The 24,885-nt window shown below is 41.9% G+C and overlaps 1 protein-coding gene across 1 annotated transcript in view; it reads right to left on the reverse strand.

The window, feature by feature from the left end:
• The window catches only part of LOC121441921 (oligophrenin-1), a 358,753-nt gene that overhangs the window by 144,641 nt on the left and 189,227 nt on the right, over nucleotides 1-24,885 (reverse strand). Inside the window, exons 8-14 of the mRNA XM_041643322.1 lie at nucleotides 19,497-19,601; nucleotides 17,884-18,013; nucleotides 15,833-15,933; nucleotides 9,680-9,771; nucleotides 4,075-4,153; nucleotides 1,390-1,423; nucleotides 827-889 (exon numbers count right to left, since the gene is read on the reverse strand). Coding sequence (XP_041499256.1) covers nucleotides 827-889; nucleotides 1,390-1,423; nucleotides 4,075-4,153; nucleotides 9,680-9,771; nucleotides 15,833-15,933; nucleotides 17,884-18,013; nucleotides 19,497-19,601 — 604 coding nt within the window. The remainder of the gene's footprint in view (nucleotides 1-826; nucleotides 890-1,389; nucleotides 1,424-4,074; nucleotides 4,154-9,679; nucleotides 9,772-15,832; nucleotides 15,934-17,883; nucleotides 18,014-19,496; nucleotides 19,602-24,885) is intronic.

The following is a 24,885-nucleotide window of genomic DNA, read 5'->3' on the forward strand; positions in this document are numbered from 1 at the left end:
ATTCTAAATATCCTCAGGAGGAAACAAAGGCAACGATTCAGGATGAAGCATGCTGACTCTACACATGCCTGAGTTTAGATTTGGCCCTAACAGTTTTAAAATTGATAATAAAATGATATCGTGATGGAAGCTGAGCCCTGGATCGCTTGGGATGGAACTATCACTAAACTGCTTGAGGTTCTATTCCAGCGCACATTCTAAATCGTTGCCGGGTTCTTCTCTCTTAAAGTGGAAACCACAAATTACATATATGTGTTTGGGTGAGGAGCGATATGATGGAAGCTGGTTTAGAACAGGCTTAAATTGAAACAAATGTGTCCAGTAGACAAGCGGTGGCCAAACAGCCCAAGAGTGGAGCTGTGCTGGGGGGATTCTGAGTGCTTAAGAAAACAGGAGTCTTGTGACCTCAGTTTCTTCAAAAACACAGAATTATCCTTGGAATACGCTTTTATGTTCCCTCCCGCCTCCTCCATGCACACTGGATAGCAGTGAGTTTACTTCAGACTATTCATTACACCTCTGTGGAGAAACATGGTTTTGCCATGTGTCCTTGGAATTGTATACTTTACTAATATGACTTTTCTTAGCAGAAAATTGTCTGATGCTCTGAATAAAGTTGGCTACTGCATGAGACTTTAGTCCGCCTCATTTTTAGGTTCCATACTTCCAGGGCCTAGCAGCCAATTAGATGGGTAAACACAAGATGGATAAAAAGTTGCCTTCCTAGAGATGGGCCCTGACTATCTCACTTTAGGGAAAGCTCCTCGGGATAAAAACAGAGTGGCCAAATCCAACCTCTTCAAGGTGATGATGGTTTTGATCTTACCTTTGGTCTCAATAAAATTGATACAATTCCTAACGAACTTGAACCCCACTTCATTCAGCTCCACTGTTTTGAGGAAAGGAAAGGAGAGTTAGTTCACAGCACAGTAAGAAGTTCCTACCCCACATGCAAGAGTCACAGGAAGGCACTGGGGCGAGAGTACTGGCGGGGCAGGTGCTCATGTCCACGTACCCTGAGACTGAAGGACACCATGCTCAGGGTAGGGTTAGACTTTTAAAACACAAAGTGTTTCTGTTTAGCCCTTTATATCACATTTACCCTAACATGAGCAAGATCAAATGCTGGGGAAATGCACACACTTTTGATCCTCTGTCTAGAACCAGGAGGCGATAATATATTCTCCGTATCCTCTGTACCATTCACACCATAAATTTCAACGGACTGACTTCCCTAGTTCAGTCAATATACAGTTTCAAACCAGAGCTAGGTTTCATTTTGCACAGATTTGTCTGAATGGTACATGTCACCAATACAAGCACTGCCTTGTCACTGGGTCAGTTTCGCGCTTATAATGTGAGGAGTATATATAAAGTGGAACTACTTACTTTCTTCCTGTTTTGTTATAGGGCTGTGATAGATCTACGAAAGAAGAGAAACCAAAAAGGCTCAGTTACTGTGACTCACAACAGAGAAGTAGGGCAAACAGGATTAAATTCCATTCCCTCGAAACACTGTCAAAATCCTTAGAGACTCTAGAGCTGTAACAAGAAAGGAAAGGCTTTGCTTAAACCGAGTTATCGTTGCCCAGATCCCAAGAAAACACAGTCCCTCAAACTGTACTAGGTGTTCATGCGGTTCACAGAGCTGAAGCTGCAGCTGACTCGCCAGACAGTTATCCAGGTAAAGCTTAGGGCACTTCTGTGCTGGAGCAACACATTAAAAAAAGGGAGTGGTCTTCTCAAGGACACTCAGAAAATGGGCATTGCTGGGACAATAGCTAGTGGATTCTTCTCTTTGGAAAGGCAAGGGTTCTTCTGAAGGAGACGGCCTCGGAGTCATCTCAAAGTACATAACCAATAACTATGTACAAGACCAGGATGGAGATCTTGGCTTCCTGTTTTCCTGGTTATGCCCATGTATCATTAGGAGACTGGACATGCCCTTTCCGTCCTCTAAATGTCATGTTTCCCATCAGTACAATGATCATGGCGGGAACAGATGCTCCTTCAGTGTCAAGGACCAGCCTCGAATGGATTCGCACGTTCCCGGGTAGGAGCGTGAGGATTGGAATTATTAAGTAAAAAGTGACAGAGCTAAGAGAGAAATAAGAGACAAAACACAGCATAGCATCAGGAAGGACATTCAGTGAATAGTGAACCACCCTTTTATTTTCCACATGTCTTTTTATACCCCACTCCAAAAGGGAAGGGAGGAGGCAAGAGACTTAAAAGGAATAAACCGAGCATCTCTGCCCTTTGGTCAAGATGGCGCTGATCCACCTCTGTACTCAAAACACGAATTAACCACTCGAGGTCAGGGGCTTTGTTTTGTAGCCACTTGCTGTCAACAACTTTGAAAGAGCAAAACAAGCTTGAACCCTCTGACCTCTACTCAAGGTGGAATGGACTCACGTCTGTGGGCCCTGACACTTCAAGCCCTGATCCTCACGGACAGCTGAAGCAAAGGCATATGCACGGTGCATATGATCAGTGGACTTGGTGTTTAAGGAAGCAGTAACACTGGTGGGGTGAGGCTGAGGGAATTCAATCCAGGCTCTCCTCTTGGAAAGGAAAAGAGCTGTATGTGTTGCTGTCCTCATGAATATTTCAGTAAGAGGCAATTCTGCATTGCGCGCCTTTGCTGCGACTTTTTACAAACAAGAGCTTCGGGAAGTCAGCGGCAATCAAGCTGGTGAGGCTGGAACTTGGAGGATCTAGACTTTAGCATCATTCTCCACAACAAGCCACTGATTTCTTCTGAGCTTCCAGAGCCTAAGGAAGCCGGAGTATGAGTGGACAGACAAATGCCTTGCTCCTAGCATCCTCTAGAGAAACACCACAGGCGAGGAAGGGCCAAATGTCAGGTTTCCAAGAAGGGAACCTCATTCTACTAGCTACTACAGCAACAATCTCAGAGATGACTACTCCACTCTTAGTTTTTCCACTTATAGTTTTTATTTGTGTTGGGAAAGGGGTGTGCATGTCGTGGCACATGTGGTGGTCAGAGGACAACTTACGGGAGTCAGTTCTCTCCTTCCCCCATGCAGGAACTAGGTAATTGAACTCGAGAGGACCAGGCTTGACGGCAGGCGCCTTGAGCCACTAAGCCATCTCACTCCCTGATTGTGCCTCTTTCCTCCATAGGGAACAGAGGACACAAAGAAAGAATATGTTTCCCCCAGCAGACTAGCTTTTCAGCTTTTCACCTGACAAGAACAAGGAGCTAAGGCTGTACCCAAACACTGCAATGGTCCTACAGTTGTTCTTCCAACCAGGGAGGAAGACCCAAAACTAAGACAGAACTCCGTTACTCTTTGGAGGACCGTTTCCACTGGAGTGGTCACAGTAATTCGGGGGGATAAGTAGAATAAAAAATCATTTTAAAAGATTTCATCAAGAAGAAAACTGAGGGGCAGAGAGTAAAAAATAACTTGCTAAAGTCATCGCCAAGTAACAGGAAAAGCAGGACCAGGCATCTGTAGTTCGAACACCAACAGCCATGTTATGTCACATGCCACTAAAAGAAACTACTAGAAAGATGTTGAAGAGACAGTGCTTTCCAACGAGTTCTGCTTTTGTTGTTCTAGATCTAGAACCACTTCTGACTCTTCTGAGGACTTGTTCTCTCTACCTGCCTAACAGTGAATTCTGAAAGAGAACAAGCTAAGTGTGTGGTGCAGGAGAGTTTAGAAATGTCATTTCCAAGAATGCTAAATGGATGCTTACTCACATCCATGACAATTCCTTCCCACCCTTCTAGATGGACAAAGCAATTCTACAATGTGAAGAGGGAGTGCTTTTCATGTTTAAGAACTTGTGGACATAACTACAGAATCCATACTACATACAACAGACAAGTCCTAGGGAAGTCCCTCAACTCTAGAATTCAAGTTGAATTAAACAAGAGTTCAGGAAGTGACAATTCCTTCTAGCTCTACGATTTATAATCTAAATAAGCTACGACCATTTCCCCACAGCAACCACTAGAGGGCACTCATAAACTGACTAATGCTGCTGAGGTAACCCTTTTATATAAGGGGTGGGGAGGATGGAGGGTCTGAGGTAACTTACAGGTTCTTTCCCATCCATGGCTTCCATCCATAGTCTTCTATTGGCTTCTGAAGGTGCCTGCAGAGTAATGGTTCCTGGTCTGGAGTGGAAAAAAGACAAGTTTAAGTCAGAAAATTCACCTGAGAGAATTGTATCCTGTGCTTCTTTCATCATTTTTTATATAATTTGAATTGGTGGATATTCATCACACAAAATGATGGATTTTATTAGAACATTTTAATATATGCATGCAATGTACTGCACAAACCAGATTCTTAACATCAGTACTATAAGGCTTCTTGTCTGTGGAAAGTTGCTTCAAACTTTTTTTAATTCTACTTACTTGTTGGCCATCTACTATGGTCTAGAAATATAAATACATACCCACACACACCCTCCAAAAGTTCCTGTATTAAATGAGACAACAATAATAAATTGAGTCTTCCAGAAGTGACAAACCACCTTTATAGAAAGGTTTGAAGAGGTAGGTCCATTCCCTTCTAGCCCTTCTTCCATGTGAGAACAAGAAATGTGTTCTTTCTGGAGGATGAAGAAGCAAAGACTCCCAGACTCCAAACCTGATAGCCCCGTGACCCTGGCCTTCCAACCTTAGAACTCTAAGAAAGAAACTTCTGATGCTTATGTATAACCCATTCTCGGGTATTAAAGCAATGAACTGAAGACACTATTTTCATCCGGACCCATTAAAGATTGATGTACCTATTATAATATATTTCGACTTTCAGAACAGATGGGTTGACCATATTCCTGCAGGCATGAAGTCTCGGTCAGTCTCTAGCTAGCCACAGCATTATGAAGTTTGCCTCTCACTTTCTGTATCATTCAGCCTCACCCCGAGGTACTGAATGTAAGAGAAATAATGAGAACTCTCAGCGATGCTGGCTCAATCCCTAGGCCTTTCTGCGCTGCCACTTCTCCGTCTCTAAGGGTGCTGGAAGATACCCTTGCGGAAGTACTTCCCAGTGCCGACATCAGGAGATTCCTGTCATACTGGGCTGTTTCATTCAAAATACCCCTCACCCAGCGAGCCAAATAATCTTGAACTTAAAAATAACCAAAAGCCAGCGCTTGGCTCTAGAAATGAGACTGTTTCAAATTTACCTGTCTCTAAGAACCTCATCCTTTGAGACATATATATTGCCGAACTGGGAAGCCTAGGGCTCTCTATGAAGATAGCTATCAGCCAAATGCAAAGCCAAATGGAAGGGGAGCAAGCACACGAACAACAGGCGTGAAAGTAACCAGTCTGAGAAGGAAATGCCCTGGAGCCACTGGGCAAACCCAGCTACGCTAGCCACGCGCTTTGGACTGCAGAGAAAGGCTGGAAGTATCAACATATGTCACTAAGGGAAGCATCCGGAGATTCTTCAGCGCAACAAATAGCCAAATTCAAAGACTAGTATTAAAGACAAGACAAGAGACTGGAAAAAGGACTAAGTTCTAGCCCAGTCTCCCTCATGTAGGATCCATTATGACCTCTGACAAACCGTTTGCCCTCCTGGAAGGTCCACTTGCCCATCTGGAGCAAGCAGGCCAACACGGCACACATGCAATAGAGGGCAAGGGGGAAGGAGGTGGCCTTCCTTAGAAACTCAAACAGCTGGACTTGGGCCCTGGTCCTACCATTTAGCAGTCGTGTTACTCAAGATGGTTAACTTTTCTTTGCTTCTTTCTCTTCCTTTGCGAACTTGAGGTAATAGCCGCATCTACTCTATATGATGAAGACTAAAGAAAGTTACATTTAAAAGGCCGAGAACAGGATCAGACAGGCAGGAGACACTTGGCAAGCAACATCATTTGCTGAAACTATTGTTAAGACCCTCCAAACTTTTGTGTGATATGAACCCACCATTTCAAATATTGAAACAAACATTAATTTTTGTAATGAAATCAGATCTTTCAGAACTAGAAAAAAAAGGGATTAAGAGACCTTTGCTTGGCACTCCAGAGAGCGTGAGTTAATGTGTGTGATACCTGCTGGGAAGCCTGGCTCTTTCTGAGATCGGGTAGGCAGGAGGGCAAGTAGCTGCAACAGACCTGACAGTCCCTCTTGCAGAGAAGTGTGTCCGCATCTCTTCATTATGAAATTGATTATTTTAATTGATAACAGCATAGGAATACAAAGGAAATGGCTGTGGAGACCACAGACCAGGGTGTTGCCTTGCTACAGAGTCAGTTAATATATTTGAGTCTTGGTGTCCTGCCGGTGGCCATGTCAGAGGAACAACAGGTGGCAACTGACTTCAGGGCATCAGCCCGCCAGGAAACAAAACCCTGATGGGTAAATCTCAGAGACGCAAGGCCCCAAGACCACAAAGCCCAGAATGTCTTTGGTTTCTGCTGTGCCTTCACATGCTTGCAGTTGCCATCTCTCTCTGATATCGGGCATGGTGTGAATGACTGTGTGAAGAGATCCTCACTGCCTATAATGTAGTGTTAATCTCATAGAAACCATCCCGTTGGGCATTTTTTAAACTGTCCTGAAGATTATTTCTTCCTAAGATGTACTGTCTAACTGATAATAATGTTAGTTTAAATAGAGTTTTGACAATAAAAATTAAAATGAGGTGTCGTACAGCTAGAACACATGAGTTTATATTGAGTTCAATTTTTTTTTTTTTTTGTCTTGGTTTTTCGAGACAGGGTTTCTCTGTAGCTTTGGAGCCTGTCCTGGAACTAACTCTTGTAGACCAGGCTGGTCTCAAACTCACAGAGATCTGTCTGCCCCTGCTTCCCGAGTGCTGGGATTAAAGGCATATGCCACCACCGCCCAGCAAATTCTTTTAATCTTAACGTTGGGAGATGTGTTCACGGGTTTTGGAGTGCATCATAGCTGAAACAAAGTTTTGAAAACAACTTAACTTAAAGTTAGAATAATACATTCTGTCAAAGAGCTTTGAGATGAAAAACCCAAGAAGACAAGGCACATAGCTAAATAAGGAAATCTTTAAGGTCAGGGAACCAGAACAAAGCAGCCCAAGAATTATTAGGTGATGTGTCTGTCTTGCTAGGATTGGCTGATGACCATGATTAATTCCTTGTACCTATTTTTGCCCTCAGTCTCCAGATATAAAAAACAATTGATGAGGGGGTGTAAACTCTAAAGATTTAAAGTACAGCTGAATTTTCATGAATAAAAGTTTAGATTTGTGGTTCCTTATAAGATTACCTCTCAAGATAAGTAATAAAGTAATTGGTTCTTTCTTTGTAAATACAAAACACAGCTTGCCAATAAAAGAATGTCTTGCTTGCTTTCACACCGTTAATGCATAAGAAGCTGCTTGGGTGTGAATGTATGTGGGTTCTTGGGATAATTTTTCACCTGTAACATGTAAAATATTTAATCATGCAAGGAATATGGGAAAAACATGCTGTTTTTTACTTGTATTCATTGTAATCATTCACTTGAAAAATAGAATATAACCATGTTGTGATTTTAATATTGCCTGAAAGATTTTGCTGGGGTTTATAAGCTGTAAGGGAGAGAATAAAGGCAGAATTAGAAGGAAAACATCAAGAATAAGAGAAGGAAATCACCAGGAAAATAATAGAGACTAGAGAGGAAGAATAAAGAAGGAAACCATCAAGAGAGAGTGTGAGGGTCGTTTTCCCTTGCCCCCTCAGAAAAAACAGTCTAGTGTGATGACTGCAGATTCCCTTTGAGCCCTGCACTACTAAAGGCTGGTCCCTCGGGCAGCAAAGTGTCCTCATGCATAAAATGGTGTGAGGGGATTCAGTAAGACAAGGTTTTAAAGGGAAAATAATATGGTAACTAAAGTCCCGGATGCATCATAACTTTAGGTACTGGCCTCTACTCTAAATAGTCCTCAGAATTCTGGGGAAGAATAAAAACAACATAGCTAAGAATTAACAACAAATTTACAACCTACAATAAGACAAGCTTAGTACATTGTGCAAGAAATATATAAACAAGTGCCACAGTCTCTCGCCCAGGGCCAAACTGTTTGTGATTGCTTTGAGTTAGGGAAATTAGCTACACGCAGCTGGCAAATTTAAGGCAAAAAGGGAATCAACATGGAATCAGACATGGAAAATTCAATCACTTAAAAGTGATTAAATCTTGATGTTGAAAAACCAGAGATACTACAGGTTCACGCAGGAAAGTCAGAGCCCACAGGGTTTTGTTTTTTTTTTTTTTTTATCCTATAGGGCTTGATGTTATCAGGCAAATGGGTGCCAATCATTTCATTACTGGTAGCAATACTCACTATCACAGTCCTTTTGACTGAGATCATCTATTTATTAACAAAGACATCATAAAAACCCACAAACCAAAATCATGAGGATCCTAAAATATCCCAATTTTGAAATAGGGCAACAGGCTAATAGCTACTTATTTCTGGATAGGAAAATGTCCTAATCTCTCAGTCTAACTGATCTTGTTGATATCAGTCCCTAGTGATTTTTCTATGATATTATAATTTATTAAGGTCCTTTCTAGCCCTCTGATCATTTTACGAAATTCTTCTCCATTACTCAGTGCCTGGTATACAAAAAAAGTTGATGATGGATGATGATGATAATAATAATAGCTTATTCGATGAATTTTGAACCAACTTCTTAACCAGAAAGCATGCCTATCATCACAATGTTAAATGCTTTCACTTTAAAGGATAGGTATCTTTTGCTTTCATATTAGGGTTTCCAATTTTGTGTTTTTAGAGGATTTCTGTGTTTGCCAGTCTGTGAGTTACTGAGTCTTTTCCTTCAGCTCTTTGTTTTTCTGTTTATTTGTTTGTTTTGTGCTATTCAACTTTGTTTGTTTTAATTTTATCTTATTTTTTATTCCTGATTGTTTTCTAATGCGTGAGCAAGGAAGGGTGTAGACTTGGACGGCGGGGAGATGGAAACGAGCTGGGACGAGCTGGGAGAGTGGGGATCATAGCCATATGTATTGTATGAAAAAATCCATTTTCAATTTCAGAAAAATAAAAGTATGAGGTGCAATTATCCTTCACTAAACTGTTTGCTTTTAGGGAAGAGAAAAAGAAGGCATTGGAGAGAAACAATACAATCATGCCCCAAATTTGGTAGCAGTGGTTCTAATGTTTGGGGTCAATAAACTATTCTAGCTCACATACATGTTTTCAAAGTAGGAGAAACATGCACTGTTTTACAGTAGGTATGAAAAAACTCCCCAAGATCACCTCTACCCTTGGCCCTATCTGTCTTCCTTTCCAAACTGTGTCAGTCCACTCCCTAAGTGATACAAGAGCATCTTCAAAAGAACAAGCATGACTATTCTGTCAGTTTTGTGGCATTGAGAAAAAAACAAATTTTTATATATGTGACAGCAAGTTAAATTCTAGGGGGGATATTTTCTGCCCAGAGCCAGTGAGGTAAATATGACTGAGGGATATACAGAAATCAAAAACAAAAGCAAAACAAACAAACAAAAATCCAGCCCCAAACCTAGTCTAACAGGGACCCCTTGTGAAGGGCAGACTAAGGGGCAGGACTAGCATTGGCCTATATATAAATTGCTCCTGTTCAGCAACAAGAAATCAGAGAGAAAAATACAAGACCCAGCTAAACTCATGGATGGTACACAGTGACCCCATAAATTCCCAGTATCCCAACTTACCTTTCATTAGTTTCTATATCGAAACAGAATCTCTTGTCAATGGACTCTGTCTTTCTTCTCACGCAGTATTTCAATGTTAAGTCCACAGGTCCCTGATATGAAAGAAACATTAACAGGCACGTATTCAAAATGCACAGAAGTGTCTTCTGTCTCCTTTCGTGTCTTCAGGGTCACTTGGATGGTGTCGAGCAAGTCACCAGGAGCAATGTGTTGACTCACTGAGAACCGCCACCTTCAAATCTTACAATAACATGGTAGATGGTGTCTTACCATTCTAAACATAAGTGGCCACGACTGGGGGAAAACGCTCACAGAGGCCTTCCCAAGCGTGGCAGATCCAATAGGAAGCCCAGGACACATCACCTAAGGGCACTGCAGGAGAAATGGACTGCCCGAACAGCATTAAGTATACACAATAAAATTTTCATGAAGCTTCTGAGAAGGGACACTGCAGCCGTGTAAGTAGCTATCTGAGATCATCTATAGAATGTGTGAGAAAAGTTGAGCATACAAGCTTCCTAATGGATGTGGTAGTGAATGCCTTCAGGATAACAAACACCATAAAAACGATCTCTCTAGAGGTAAGAAAAGAGTGGGGAAATAAACTAATTTGTTTATTAATCAAAGCAGCATTTTGATATGGGACACATGTGGGATAGTGTGGTTCATAATAGTTCTGTGGATAAACAAATCTGCCAAAGCTGTTGGTGGCCACAGACAAATTACCTGATCTGCCATTGTTTATTTCCCTCTATTGTCCCCCAACAGGAACAATGTGACACCGGAAGGGAGGTAATGTTTAGTTAGCACTTACAATGAACCACATACTATACAAGGTATTTTTAATTCATTGATTGCTTATTATTTTCTGCATTTGTTTTACACAAATTTCCCTCACAATAGCCCTGACAGAGCAGAATCTGAGCAACAAAATGCCTGAATGTCATGCGAGTTAGTAAGGTCAAAGTAGCATTAAACTAGGAAGCTTAAGATCTGGAGTAGTGCCTTAGTTATGCCATTTACTGGCTATGTGATCCTGGCAAATCAATTTCCCTCTTGAGTCTTAACTTCACAATCTATTAATAACAATAGCACCATAGGCCTACTGCCTCAAAATCAGAAACGCTTCTTAAGCTCCAGACCTGTACCTATGGCACTAGGCCATCCAAAAATACGACTCCTAGGCAAATACCAACTTACTCAAATTCAAAATGGAATTAGATCACAGAGCTGAGATTTATACCAGTTCAGACACTGTGGTATATGCACACAACTGTAATCTCAACACTCCAACCCGATGGGGAAGAACAAATTCAGGGCTGGTCTGGATTACACAGTGAGATCCTGCCTCAAAATTTAAAGTGTAAGATGGTATCTTAAAGTTGTCTTGATTTGCATTTCCCTGATCGCTAAGGAAGTTGAGCATGCCCTTCAATGGAAGAATGGATGAAGAAAGTATGGAATATATACATATTAGAGTACTACTCAGCAATAAAAAACAAGGACTTCTTGAATTTTGCATGCAAATGGATGGAAATAGAAAACACTATCCTGAGTGAGGTAAGCCAGACCCAAAATGAGGAACATGGGATGTACTCACTCATATTTGGTTTCTAGCCATAAACCAAGGACATTGAGCCTATAATTAGTGATCCCACAGAAGCTAAATAAGGAGAACCCAAAGAAAAACATATAGGCATCCTCCTGAATATTAACCTTCAGCAAGCGATGAAAGGAGACAGAGACAGAGACCCACATTGGAGCACAGGACTGAAATTTCAAGGTCCAAATCAGGAGCAGAAGGAGAGAGAGCACGAGCAAGGAACTCAGGACCGTGAGGGGTGCACCCACACACTGAGACAATGGGGATATTCTACTGGGAACTCACCAAGACCAGCTGGCCTGGGTCTGGAAAAGCCTGGGATAAAACCGGACTCGCTGAACATAGCGGACAATGAGGACTACTGAGAACTCAAGAACAACGGCAATGGGTTTCTGATCCTACTGCACGCACTGGCTTTGTGGGAGCCTAGGCAGTTTGGATGCTCAACTTACTAGACCTGGATGGAGGTAGGGGTCCCTTGGACTTCCCACAGGACAGGGAACCCTGATTGTTTTTCGGGATGGGGGGGGACTTAATTGGGGGAGGGGGAGGGAAATGGGAGGCGGTGGCGGGGAAGAGACAGAAATCTTTAATAAATAAATAAATTAAAAAAAATAAAATAAAAATTTAAAGTGTATAAATGAAACTCAGTATATACATAATTTCAGATCTTGATGCTCTTTGGTTAACTACTGGGTACTTCTCTCGGTGTGTTTGGCCATTTATTTATTTATTTATTTATTTATTAGGAAACAAGGCTGCCTGTTTAATTGCATTGAAATATGCTGTCTGAAGTCAGTCAGGGCCCCTGAGCCCAACCAGGTAACCACCATGCCACCTCAATGAGAGGGTGGGAGCTGGAGTAAGGGTGGTTGGCATCTTGCCCTCCTCACCACCTGTTCCTGAGGAGCCCAGAGTACTGTTTCCACTGTGGTCAGCCCAGCCTCTGGCCTTGTGCAGGCCAATCCTTTCTGTTTCCACTATAAGAACCCAACCCTTCATTAAGCCTCCAGTATGCTGGTCTTATCCTAATGCTTGGGATGTCCCGTGCAAGCTTCTTACAGTGGGCGACACGATCACGTAGGCACCCTCTCTCTTTAGCCTTCACACCATTCAGGATCAGCAGTGTGGCAGCTTAGGACCCTAGACCCCAGCCACGACCACGTATTTCATCTCCTATGGGTGTAGAACACTTGACGTACAAACCCTGCTCTTTAATGACTCGATGACAGTGCATGTTCGGTTCTCTCCACCCAAAGTGACTGTTGGTCTGAAGAGGCTGCTATACTTGTCCTATAAACCATGCTCAGCTCTCCTCCAACTCTACACATGGCCTGCCCCATGCTTTGTAACTTAAGGGAAAATGTCTTATTTCCAGGGCCTCACCTGACTGAGAAAGCTTTAAGGACGTAGATAATGTCTTATTTGTCTATGTATCCCTGGTCCCTAGTAAACAGGGCTCAGAAGAATTTATGAACACAATCATCACCCTTTCTACTTTCCTCATGAGGAAGAGGAACCTGAGTAACAAGAAATCATTAACTTGTGGTCAAAAGGCAAGTTTACCGCGGAACTAGTATTGAACCCCAGTTCTTTAATGTATGGATGAGCTGGGAGGTAGGGCGGCACAAGTGTAGACTTGTAGTAAGTGCCCTGCCATGTCACATCACCAGTCCCACAAAGCCAGTTAACTAATCTCAAAACCCATCACTCTTTCTCTTTTCCGTTCTGTCTAACATGGGAAGATAAAATTCTGATAAAATACTGCTTTAGAGGAGACGGGTAAACCGAGCATCATAAATAAGACCTCACAGTTACTAGGGAGCACTGGTAAGTGTCACAGTAAGAAAGAGGGCCAAATGTTCCATCTGTAAATTGGGTTCATGATATATGCTCTCCAGTGCCTCTAAGAGAGGGAATAAGGTACACGGTAGCACATATCCTTGGAAGACAGTTAGCATTCAGGAAAAAGTGGTTCTACTACTACTACTAACATCATTGAATCATTTATCTGTTATTTACCTTTCAGAAATACAAAGTACCACTAGAAATGGTGTCAGAAGATTGACAAGAAACAATTATTTCCAAATACAAACGGAGTAAATTCAGTAACTACTTCTATTCAGTCACTACCTTCTCAACGGGAGCTTGGTTCCTCTTTCCATTCCTTACATTAAAAGCGCTCAGGCTCAGGGCCAGGCATGCATGCCTTTAGTCCCAGCACTCAGGAGGGAGAGGCAGGTGCATCTCTGAGTTCACAGCGGCCTGGTACTGTACACAGTGAGTTCCAGGACAGTCAGGGCTACAGAGACTCTGTCTCAGAAAAGAAGAAGCCTGCTTACGCACACTGTTGGGCTCCCACAGTTGCAGGTTTGCCATAGTCCACTCAATGAAACAAGGGGGAAAGAAAAACTCAATTGTTCACATGTGCTAGGAACACACAAAAGTGGGGTCTACTGATTTTCTCTTTGGCACAATGCTCTTTGGAACAGGAATGCAAAAAAAAAAGTCTAAAAGTTATTACTTTCTCTGAAAAGAGAGCTAATATCCAGACTCCAGACAATATTTTGTATAGAATAAAAAGTAGAAATAGGAAGCAGCTCAGTTACAAGCAGCACAAAGTCCAGGGTTTACCCCAAATGCCACATAAACTGGTTATAGTGACACACTCGGGTAATTCCAGAATTCAGGAAATGAAACTTGCAGGATAAGGAATTCAAGGTCAGGCTTTACAACAAAATGAGTTTGAAGCCATCCTGGGCTACTGCGACCCCCATCTCAACAACCCCCATGCCCTAACATGAAATGGAAAACCAAAAGACTGCGGCTAGTATTGCTCATAAGCACTCGCCACGCAGATACAACAGACACGTTCAGCCTGACTGGGGACAGTTTCTGTGCTGCAGCCCAAGATGAATTTGTGGAAGCCTATTTACACATTTACCTAAGGGTGTACCCCAGCTTGAACCTACATTTAAGGTACAATACAAGGCTCTATACTTAAAGACCAAGGCAAAAAGTCCCCTCGAGTTTTCTGCATACAAGCTATACAAAATTGGTCATCTACAAAAATGGTTATTAATAGACACAGGCAGGTTTCTCCAAATTCCGATCTACCTAAATCGAGTCTTCGAGTGTATACTTAAAGCTTCCAACAATAGGAAAATAGTTAAAGGGGCACACTGACAGCAAGCATGAGGGCAAATGAAAGAGATACATTCAGAAAATAAATTGTGTGAGGATCAGTTTGTACCTATAGAAACTCCCATGCATGGAAAGGGGAGTAAACGACCCTCTCCCTGGTAAACTTACCTCGGCGCTTTGAAAAGTAGAAGGCTTGAAAAGGACAGAAGAAACATGAACTACTTACAGAGATTTTAATGTAGGGTGGGTGATTCTAACTTCAGGCCACAGACACATACACACACACACACGCACACCCACACACATACACATAGAGAGAGAGAGTTAATCATATATATATATATATATATATATATATATATATATAGAGAGAGAGAGAGAGAGAGAGACAGAGAGAGACAGAGACAGAGAGAGACAGAGAGAGACAGAGACAGAGAGATACACACACACACACGCACACCCACACACATACACATAGAGAGAGAGAGTTAATCATATATATATATATATATAGAGAGAGAGAGAGAGAGACAGAGAGACAGAGAGACAGAGAGACAGAGAGAGACAGAGACAGAGAGATACACACATACACACACATATACACACACACACGCACACCCACACACATACACATAGAGAGAGTTAATCATATATATATAGAGAGAGACAGAGAGACAGAGAGACAGAGAGAGACAGAGACAGAGAGATACACACATACACACACATATACACACACACTTTTTTTGGTTTTTCAAGACAAGTTTTCTCTGTGTAACAGCCCTGGTTGCCCTGGAACTCATTCTGTGGACCAAGGTGGTCTCAAACTCACAGAGATCCACCTGTTTCTGCCTCCTGAGTGCTAGGAACAAAGGCGTGTGCCACCACCGGCCAACACACACACACACACACACACACACACTTTTAATAAAGGCATTCTGGAAATTATATATTTAAAACTCACTACTTCGAAGAATCATGCACATTTTGGAAAAGTTCTCAGTATAAGCAATGAGCAATTGTAATACTAAATAGGCTGAAAACATAAAGATACAATCATAAACCCTGCTGGTAGGACCCGTGTATGATGTAACACACCTGTTAATACCAGCACTCAGGAGTCTGAGGCAAGAGACTTGCTGCAAGTTCAAGCCATGCGTGTGCTATACAATGTGTTCAAGGCCAGCCTGGGTCACAGAAGAAGAGCTTTTCTCAAAACACAAACCGATTAATAACAAAGTCCTGACCTTAGTCACAGCCCACGTACACTTGGGCCAAAGAGAACATGTAAAATCCTGGCTTTATGTGACAGTGATAGAATTCATCATTTGACACTTTGTCATTATATGTTCTTCTCTGAGACGCGCTCACACAAACGGGCCCACAAAGCAGCAGTAACAAGAACTGACCTGCTTAGCACCTGGCTTCTGTTCCATCGGTGTCATGGTGAGTGTCCTGGTGTCTTTCTCATATCGACAGTAGTATTTCACCCAGGATATACCCAGAGCCCCTACAAAGACAGGAAAGAGAGAGCTAGTAGAGCGTTTCAGCTCCCCAAAGCAGATGTTTACTGTTTTTGTTTTTTTCTTCTCCAGTGCTTGAAATTGAACCCAAGGCACCGAGTCCCAGCCTACTGCTTGCTCTTCACAGACAAAGCCCAGGTCCACCGCTGCCCTGTGCCTGTGCTCTATCTTTACCTAGCCCACCTACCCACTGTACCCACAGAGATCCTGACTGCTTCCCATCTCCATTCCTGGCTCATTTCAAAACTACTCTCCCTGCAGCCGTTCCTAGGAATAGGCCCACCTATGCCTCCAAAAGCTAGAAAGCCCTGTCAGTGTTCCTCTTTTGTGGAACCTCTCATTTGACTACCACTGGGTTGTAGCCACTCCAATCCTTACATGTCTCGCCTCCAGCTATCTAAACTTCTCCTACACCTTTAGCAATGAATTAGTTAAAGGATGTTATCATTGTCTTGCTTTCCTAATACTTACCACACTTACCAATAAAATACAGATGTACTTTTTCTCCCATTAATCATTTCAAACAGACTTTTCTCATTGCCCCATTTCTGATTCACTCCTAACAAACCTGTCCTCATCATTTTGCTAGAGCATTACTTTAAAGTAAATCACACAGGCTTTCCTACTCTCTCCAACCAACTTAGCCCACCCTCAAAGCCCTGCATAATTTGATCAAACTGACAATTCTGGACTTGTCACTGGGCACCCTCACCTCTGTGTCCCTGTGTCATTGAATTACATTCAGTTCCCAAATACTTAAATGGGCATATAATTTGTACTGTAAACCCAACGTGTATTTAAAATGGATGGCATACAACATATATCTTTGAATGAATAATTCCATCAGGACAACACGGGCTATCCTTGAGAAACCAAGACCTAAGCGTGAAGCCTGTTCTCTAGCACACCTGCGCCTCTACTCATACTGTAGCACACACCTGGAGTTCTCTACCAACGCCTATCCCTTCTCTGTTCACCTGCCCCACCCTCAGTGCACGTTCAAGCTCTAGCTCAAACATCACTTCCTCAGAGAAGCTCTTAGATAGCTGCCCCAAAGAGGGCGCTCAAAATGTCTTGTGAATATACTTTCCTATCTCTCCTATCAGTCTGAGAAATGCTTTGAGATTAAAAAAAAAAAAAAAGGAAACCAAACATGTTACCTCTCTCCGTTTTGTTTTGTTTTGTTTTGTTTTTGTACTCTCAATGTGTTACATAGCATTTGGCAGAAAGGATACTCGGTGAGTGTTCATTCACCTGAGCGGCAGCCATTTGACGAGATAGAAAACTGAGGCGCAGAAGCACCGTACAGTGCCTAGCAGAGGTTCTCAACTATGGGCAATTTTACTGTACTGCTTAGGTGGTCGTGTATGGACAGTCCTTCGAACACAAAGCGATGAGCAAACTAGGGTGCTGCTCACCACTTTACACTGGACAGATCCTGGGAGTGGTAGTTGGGATAGGACACGCTGGAAAGAGTATCAGTTTTGGCACAGGATACACCTGAACTGGATCATATAAATAGAGTGCCTGGTCTAAGCCTCAGTGGTCTCTGGCGTAAAATGAACAGAATATGGAATCAAAGATGAAATGGTGGGAGGTTTGTAGAGCACTACACATAGCTCTACACATAGCATATGCAAGAATATGATCTTTCTGCCTTCTTGGCCCTACCTCTTTGACCCAAACAAAGTTCACCATACACAATAACATTCCTCATCTTGAATCTCAGAGGAAAAATTCCAGATCTTACTACTCTAGAGTCACGGCAACCCTAACTCCCCCTCAAGTTTCTCCCTTTTGTATTTCTTCTGTTCCCGCCCTGCCCTCCAAGGCGTTGTATCTGGCATGAATCTACGAACACAGGGGTTCCCAGCCTTCAGAAAGGCAAAGAGGCAAGCCAACTGGAGCCCAGGGGATGGCCCTGCATGCCCACACACATTTCTCCTGGGTATAGAGATAGCCTTCGATGGTTGGCTGTCCCGGAAGTTTGCATGTCTGAGGAGCTTCTTTCATCCTTTTCTTAAGTTCCTCCATCTCTTCTCGGGTGCTGGAGAAATGATTTCTTGTCTGTCAAGACATCATTACAATCGTTATCAGTATTGTCACCAACAAGACTGCGTATTTATGGGTCATAGATACAGTACAGAGATTTCTCTGCTCACAGCATGTGCTAAAACATACAGAAGACTGCCGAATGGTGGTAACCAGAAAAGAATCCTAGAGTTTAATGGTATTACGAACTAGAAAGAGCACAAAACCATGAATACCACAAGGAGCAAGAGGTTTGACCCAATGGGTTAATTCAAGCTTCAAATAAATAAGGAACATTAAAATTCTGAGATTAGACTGCCCTTTCTTTACAATAAGGACAACTACGGAGAAAGTTCCCAAAGACAACATTACCATGGCAACTTCTTTATGTTAGTGAAGAAGACAGGGATGGCACCGGTTGGCCCCAGCTGTCAACGGTACTAACAGTGAGGCAGCCATGAGTACACATGCAAACGCTTGGTATTAGCTCACATTTGTCAAGTGACACATGGCAGAGGAGTCAACTTGATTGTAGAAAGATTTGGTAAGTCAGCAGAAAATAGGTTCTCTCACGTTCGGGTAAAGGAGAGGACCCAAAAGGAAGGAATAGATGCAGAAAGAAAAAAGTAGGTAAAACTGTACATCCCAGTCCCCCTAAGCAAGCATCTTATCAGCAGTTTTGAGTTGGAAAACACACCTATGAATGTCATGCACTGTAGCACTCTGTCCAGTGTCACCTGATTTTGGTGATACCTTCCCTGACTACCAATTGCTGCATTCTCTATGCCCTTTTAATATGTTGGTTTGATTTCATGTAGCAACAAATACTGAGGGATTATGATTTATCTGTGACTATATCTCTACTAGAATCACATATATGATCCTCCAAGACAGGCAAACCTTGATGCCTCTTTCAGGGATGTGAGAGACTGATACATTGTGTTACATGGGGTACTTTTTTATGGTATTCATAAATACTCATCAATGTGGGCTGTAATAAAACGAGTAAATTCTCATGTTCCAATACATAAAAATGTAGTGCCTGTGCTCATTTATAGAACTAGCATGCACAACAAGATGGAGAAGTCCTTGAAAATTCATGTGTTTCACTGTACTAAGTGATGGGAGAAGGAAGAAGATAATCATGAGCAGTCATAATGATAAAGCCCACCACAAGTGTCTTAACTGACTCTGGAGTTGACTTAAGGACTAAGCCTTATATTAAATACACCTATAGCGGGATTCTGATCTACAAGAGATACAGAAAAGTACCAACACTTAATAAATCCCGGCAAACAGAGGCGTTCCTGATCAGAGGATAGATGTGAACAGCAGGAAGTCTCAAAGAGAGGAAGAGTCGAACCTGAAAAAGCACGGACCCGCCACTATGCTGCCATGTTCGTGCTCTACACCACTTTGTCCTGGCAAATGGGCAGCGGTGCAACAACCTGTAATTCCAAAGTTAAGACGCCTGGGGCCCCCTTGGAAAGCCAGGAGAAGACATCCAGACGCAACTCACATTCTGTAAACTGAGCTGCAGCTGCTGTTTGTACGGGAGGAAATCCTGTGTGAGCTCCACAGTCAAACTGTTGGAAATGAAGAGGCTGTGGAGAAAGGCCAAGACCTGGGGGAAACAGACAAAAACCACCTTTAGAAATTCACCGTTATCTGACACCAGCACTCCCTGCCTGGTAAGGTAGGAACCATGAAGTCAGGGAAGACACCCCAGAGTGGTTACCGAGTACACTGTAGGAGCAGTGAGGGTGGCACAAGCAGGGACACACATGAGAACTCTCGTCTTAGGTTGAATACTTCAGCTGTCTTTGGTCTCAGAAAGGAACTAGCAAATCCAGGTCTTTTTAGATTACATGCAAAGCCACTCTGGAATTAGATACTGCAGGGATTAGCCACATCTCTTCTCTAAACTGGTACAGTATCTCTCACCAAATGATATCACATCTAAAACTGAAAACGTTCAAGGACAGATGCAAAGCCAAAAATGGAAATTTATACCTGACCTCATGTGCTAAATCTCAGGCATACTGTAGAAAGTGTAAACCCACTAAAAATACTGCATTAAATCTTTGGGTTATGAGTATAAGGGGTTTAAGAAACATAAACAGACTTTGTGTTTAAACTAGGAATTCATTTACGATATTTCATTATTTGAATGCAAATATTTCAAAATTTTTTTTGAAAATCTCAACCACTTCTGGGTCAAGCATTTTGGGTAACAGATAATGTGTGTGTGTGTGTGTGTGTGTGTGTGTGTGTGTGTGTGTGTGTGTGTGTGTGTATACATATATATATATACATATATATGTGTATATATATATGTATACACACACACATAAAAACAACATAACGGACACATACATACACATACATTTATGACAAGTATGTGGTAGAGAGATCCGTCCACCACATTCAGGCTTATATCCATAATGTTTCCTGTTTCTCTCCCAAATTTCATCTCAAGAAATGATATCACCACTCAGCAGTCAGTGAAACCAGGAACTAAAGAGTCAGCCCTGATCTCTCTTTAACTCACATTTAAGTCCAATTCAACAGTTTTTGCTAGTGTTTCCTCCAAAATGCCATTTCAAATGCTAGAGATAGAACCTAGGCCCTTGTATATGCTAGGCAAGCATTCTGCCTCTGAGTTATATCCCTAACCCTCCAAACTATTTTTTTTAACCCAGCTATCCTTTACGGTTTCTACTTCCACCACACCAACTCTAGGGAATGCATCTTCTTGCCTAGATCACTATAGTATTTTCTCGTTTAATTTGAGTGTGTCTAGCTTTGAATCCCAGACAGACCTCAAACTCATGATTCTCCTGCCTTTGTTCCCTCCTGGTATGGATACGATAAGTGTGTGCCACCTCACCAAGTCTACAATCGCTTCTCAACTGCTATCCTTGACCCCTGTCATGTCATTCTCCACACAACAAGTTGTTCCCTGTCAGGTCATACTTAATAGCCTGTAGTGGCTTTCTATGATGCGTAGGCTAACATCCAAATCAAATCCTATGCCAATGGGCCCTATGCCTTTCAGTTAGAACACACTTTCTGCAACCCCCCTTTTCTACTACCAGTATCTGAAGTCAGACATTTTCTTTCCATCTTTTGAGACCATCTAAACATTCTTTTCTCACTATCAGGAAGGCACGCTGGATTTTGTCAAAGGCCTTTTCTGCATCTATCAAGAAGATAATGTGCTTTTTATCTTGAAGTCCATTTACATGATTTATTACATTATCAGCATCATATGTTGAGCCAACCCTGCATCTGTAGGATAAAGCCAACGTGGTCACGTGAATGATCCTTGCGATGATATATGCCTATATTTGGCTTGTGAGTAGTTTATTGAGGTATTTGTGTCTAAGATCAACAGGGAAATTGATGTAGAGACCTTGCTGTTGTTGTGTATCTACCTGGCTTTGTCTACATGTCTTTCCCCTTTAGCTCTCTGCCTCAGTGGTACTTACTGGGATCCTTCTTGTACCACTAATGTAAATTTTTGCACTGCTAGATATAATTTGTTTCTTTCAAAGATCTTACCACATCTTACAACAGTTTGGATTATGTGCTTAGTTCCGTCCCTTCTTTCTGCCCCATGAGAGTTTCATGTTCTCAAAGGAAGAAACTGTCCATCTGGTTTACTACACTATGCCCAATGTCTAACACAGTGCCTGGACTACAACAAAATAAAGAAGAGAGAATTACAAAAATGTGGGCAACAACACAAGTATCCTCAGTCGCACATTCTCAAGTGGCATATACGTAGGCACATGCACACTCAAAACTACACATCATAGCCGGCCAGTGGTGGCGCATGCCTTTAATCCCAGCACTCAGGAGGCAGAGGTAGTGAGTTCGAGTCCAGCCTGGTCTACAGAGTGAGTTCCAGGACAGGTTCCAAAGCTACAGAGAAACTCTGTCTTGAAAAACAAAAAAATATGTGTACATTATAAACATAAAAAGGGATATATTACATATGCAAACAATTTAGAGGGGGAAATACTATATAACCAATGCAGATTATTTTTATATTAGGGGATTTTTGATCATCCTATGCACTATTTTATACTTTTCTGTGATGAATGCACCTAGAAATAAAACATTTATGAAAAGTCAGCACATTTTCAAATAAAAATACACTAAATGTTGTAATAAATTAAAGGGCATTTAGTAGCAACAATTATACAAGGCAGATATAAAAATAGTAGAACAGGAAGCGCTTAAATGTTAAGTGCCATGGGTTTGCAGTCCAGGCTGAAGTATGATAGTTTTTAAAAACTTTCTGAAAGCATGACAGGAAGAAAGCCAGAAAGTCCAAGCCCACATGTATTCACAGCAGGAAAACATAAGACTTTCAAAGAAGATCTAGAAAGAATACTTCTTACATTGCTTTTTTAAATTGAAACAGGAATACTTCCAAATTCCTTTTAAAAAGCCAGTATTATTTAATAGCAAAACCAGGTAAACACACACACACCAAAAAAAAAATTTACAGGTCAATATCCCTGACAAACATAGATGCAAAAATCTTCAATAAAACATTTGCAAACTGTATTTAGGCACATATCAAAAAAATATCCATCATGACCAAGTAGCTTTAGCCCAGAGATGCAGGGTTAGTTCAACAAAGCAAGCCAATAAATTTAATAAATCATATAAATGAACCTAAAGACAAAATTCACATCATCTCAACAGACAAAGAAAAAGTCTTTGACAAAATCCAACATGTCTTCATGAAAAAAGCCCTAAAGAGAGTAGAACTGGAAGCAACCATTCTCAACATAATAAAGGTTTATATGACAGCCCCACAGACAACACCATCCAAGATGGAGAGAAATTCAAAGAAAACTTCATAAAAATCAGAATGAAAGCAGTGCAGTGGTGGTGCAGTCTTTAATCCCAGCACTCAGGAGGCAGAGGCAGGCGGATCTCTGTGAGTTCAAGACCAGCCTGGTCTACGGAGCAAGTTCCAGGACAGTCAGGGCTACATATAGAAACCCTGTCTCAAAAGAAACAAATAATAATAATAATAATCAGAAATAAGACAAAACACTAGCTGGAACAATAAGAGAAGGAAATTAAAGGAATAAAACAGTAAAAGAAGTTGAATTTGCCCCCATTTGTAGATGATATATTACTCATGAGAGATTATAAAACTTCCTCTAGAAAACTGGAAATAAGCAACAATTTCAGCAAAGTGGCAGGATAACTTAGAAAACTCAGTAACACACTGAAAGAGAGACCATGAACACATTTCTACTCAAGACAGCTTCAAGAAATGCCTAGGACTTAACCAGCTAGAAAAAAAAATACCTCTACAATGAAAAACTTTCAAATTGAAAGAAAGAGATTGAGAAAAAGCTAGAAAATTGAAACACCTTCCATGCTCATGGGTTGGTAGAATATAATTGTGAAAATGATTATTCTATCAAAACAATTTACGGATTCAGTGCAGTTCCAATCAAAGTGCCATGTTCATCAAAGAAATGGAAAAAATCCTAAAATTCATATGGAACTCACCAAAGAAATCCTGCATAAAAAGAAAACCGAGTAATGGGAACAGCACTCCCAGGCTCACAACTTCCAGGTTGGCTCACCCACACCTCTGCCAATGGAGTTGGCCCTCCTATGCTGCCCACAGGAGGTGTAGGGTCGGCTGTCTGCCCTGAGCTGTTTCAGTTGATGGCGGGCAGGGGTGGGTGAGCCAGTTCCAATGTTGTGAGCATGGGAGAGTTGTCTCCATTGCTCATCTGTCATGCAGCAGCACAGGCGGGGTAGAGAGACATCCCATTTCCAGCCCACCTCTGTATGCCCATCAATGCCTGAGGCAGATGGAACAGATAGCCCTGCATTCGTAAGAGTAGAGAGCTGTCCCTGCCCACTCCTCAGCTACCGTACTAGGGAACTCTGGGCCCTATGTGTCCCCTGGGCAACACAGTAAGTAGAGCTGGTCCTGAAGGTGTGGGTGTGGAAGAACTGACTCTGAGGATGTGAAAGCAGGGGAACTGGCCCCGCCCTTTGCTCATTGCAGCAAGGGGTGAACTAGCCAAGGCAATGCGGGAGAGCGCACCCTGCTGGAAGCACAAGAGAGAGCTGACAGGCTGACCAAGCCTGCAACTACCAAGGCCGAGAACCAGGGTTATGTGTTGTCCCGCCCCAACATCCACCTCATCTGTGATCTGCTGGAGCATGTAAAGAGATTGGTCCTGTAGATCCAAAGCTGCGGGCCTCTACAACACGGGGCAGCAGCAGGATAACCAAGAGGTGTTCCAGTGAGGGCCCAAAATAGTGTAGCAAAAACCAGAAGCGTCCCGGACTCTATGTAATGAATATTTGCAAGTAAAGTACATGGATAAAGGGGTTACTGGATAACTCAGTGGGTTACACTACAACTTCCATAATGAGACTGATTTTTTTCCTTCTTTTCTTTTTTTTTTTTCTTTTTTTTCTCTTAAATTTTATTTTATTTGAAGGGGGAGGTTGCAAGGGCACAGGGTGGATACAAAGGGATGGGAAAATGAATGGGATGGAGATGCATGATGGGAAAGACACAAAAAATAAATAAAAAAGAAAGAAAAGAAAAATGTCCGTGGGATTCACAGTCTAGATCTCAAAATTTATTACAGGGCTACATCAATAAAAACAGCATAGTAGTTGCACAAAGCCAGACTTAAAGAACAATGAGTCAAAACAGAAAACTCCAACATTAGTAAATGTAACAACAGTCATCTCATATTTGACAACGATGCCAAAAATCTTTGCAGAAAAGATGGTGTCTTTAGCATCTAGGGCGGGAAAACTGGATGTCTACAAGGAGAAGAATAAAAGGAGGCCTACGTCTATCAACCCGTACTAAATTGACTCCAAATGAATTGAGTAGCTTA

The sequence above is a fragment of the Microtus oregoni genome, unplaced genomic scaffold (assembly GCF_018167655.1).
Source record: "Microtus oregoni isolate MIOR12 unplaced genomic scaffold, Mior012 000084F_ref0000050, whole genome shotgun sequence".
Lineage (NCBI taxonomy): Eukaryota > Metazoa > Chordata > Mammalia > Rodentia > Cricetidae > Microtus > Microtus oregoni.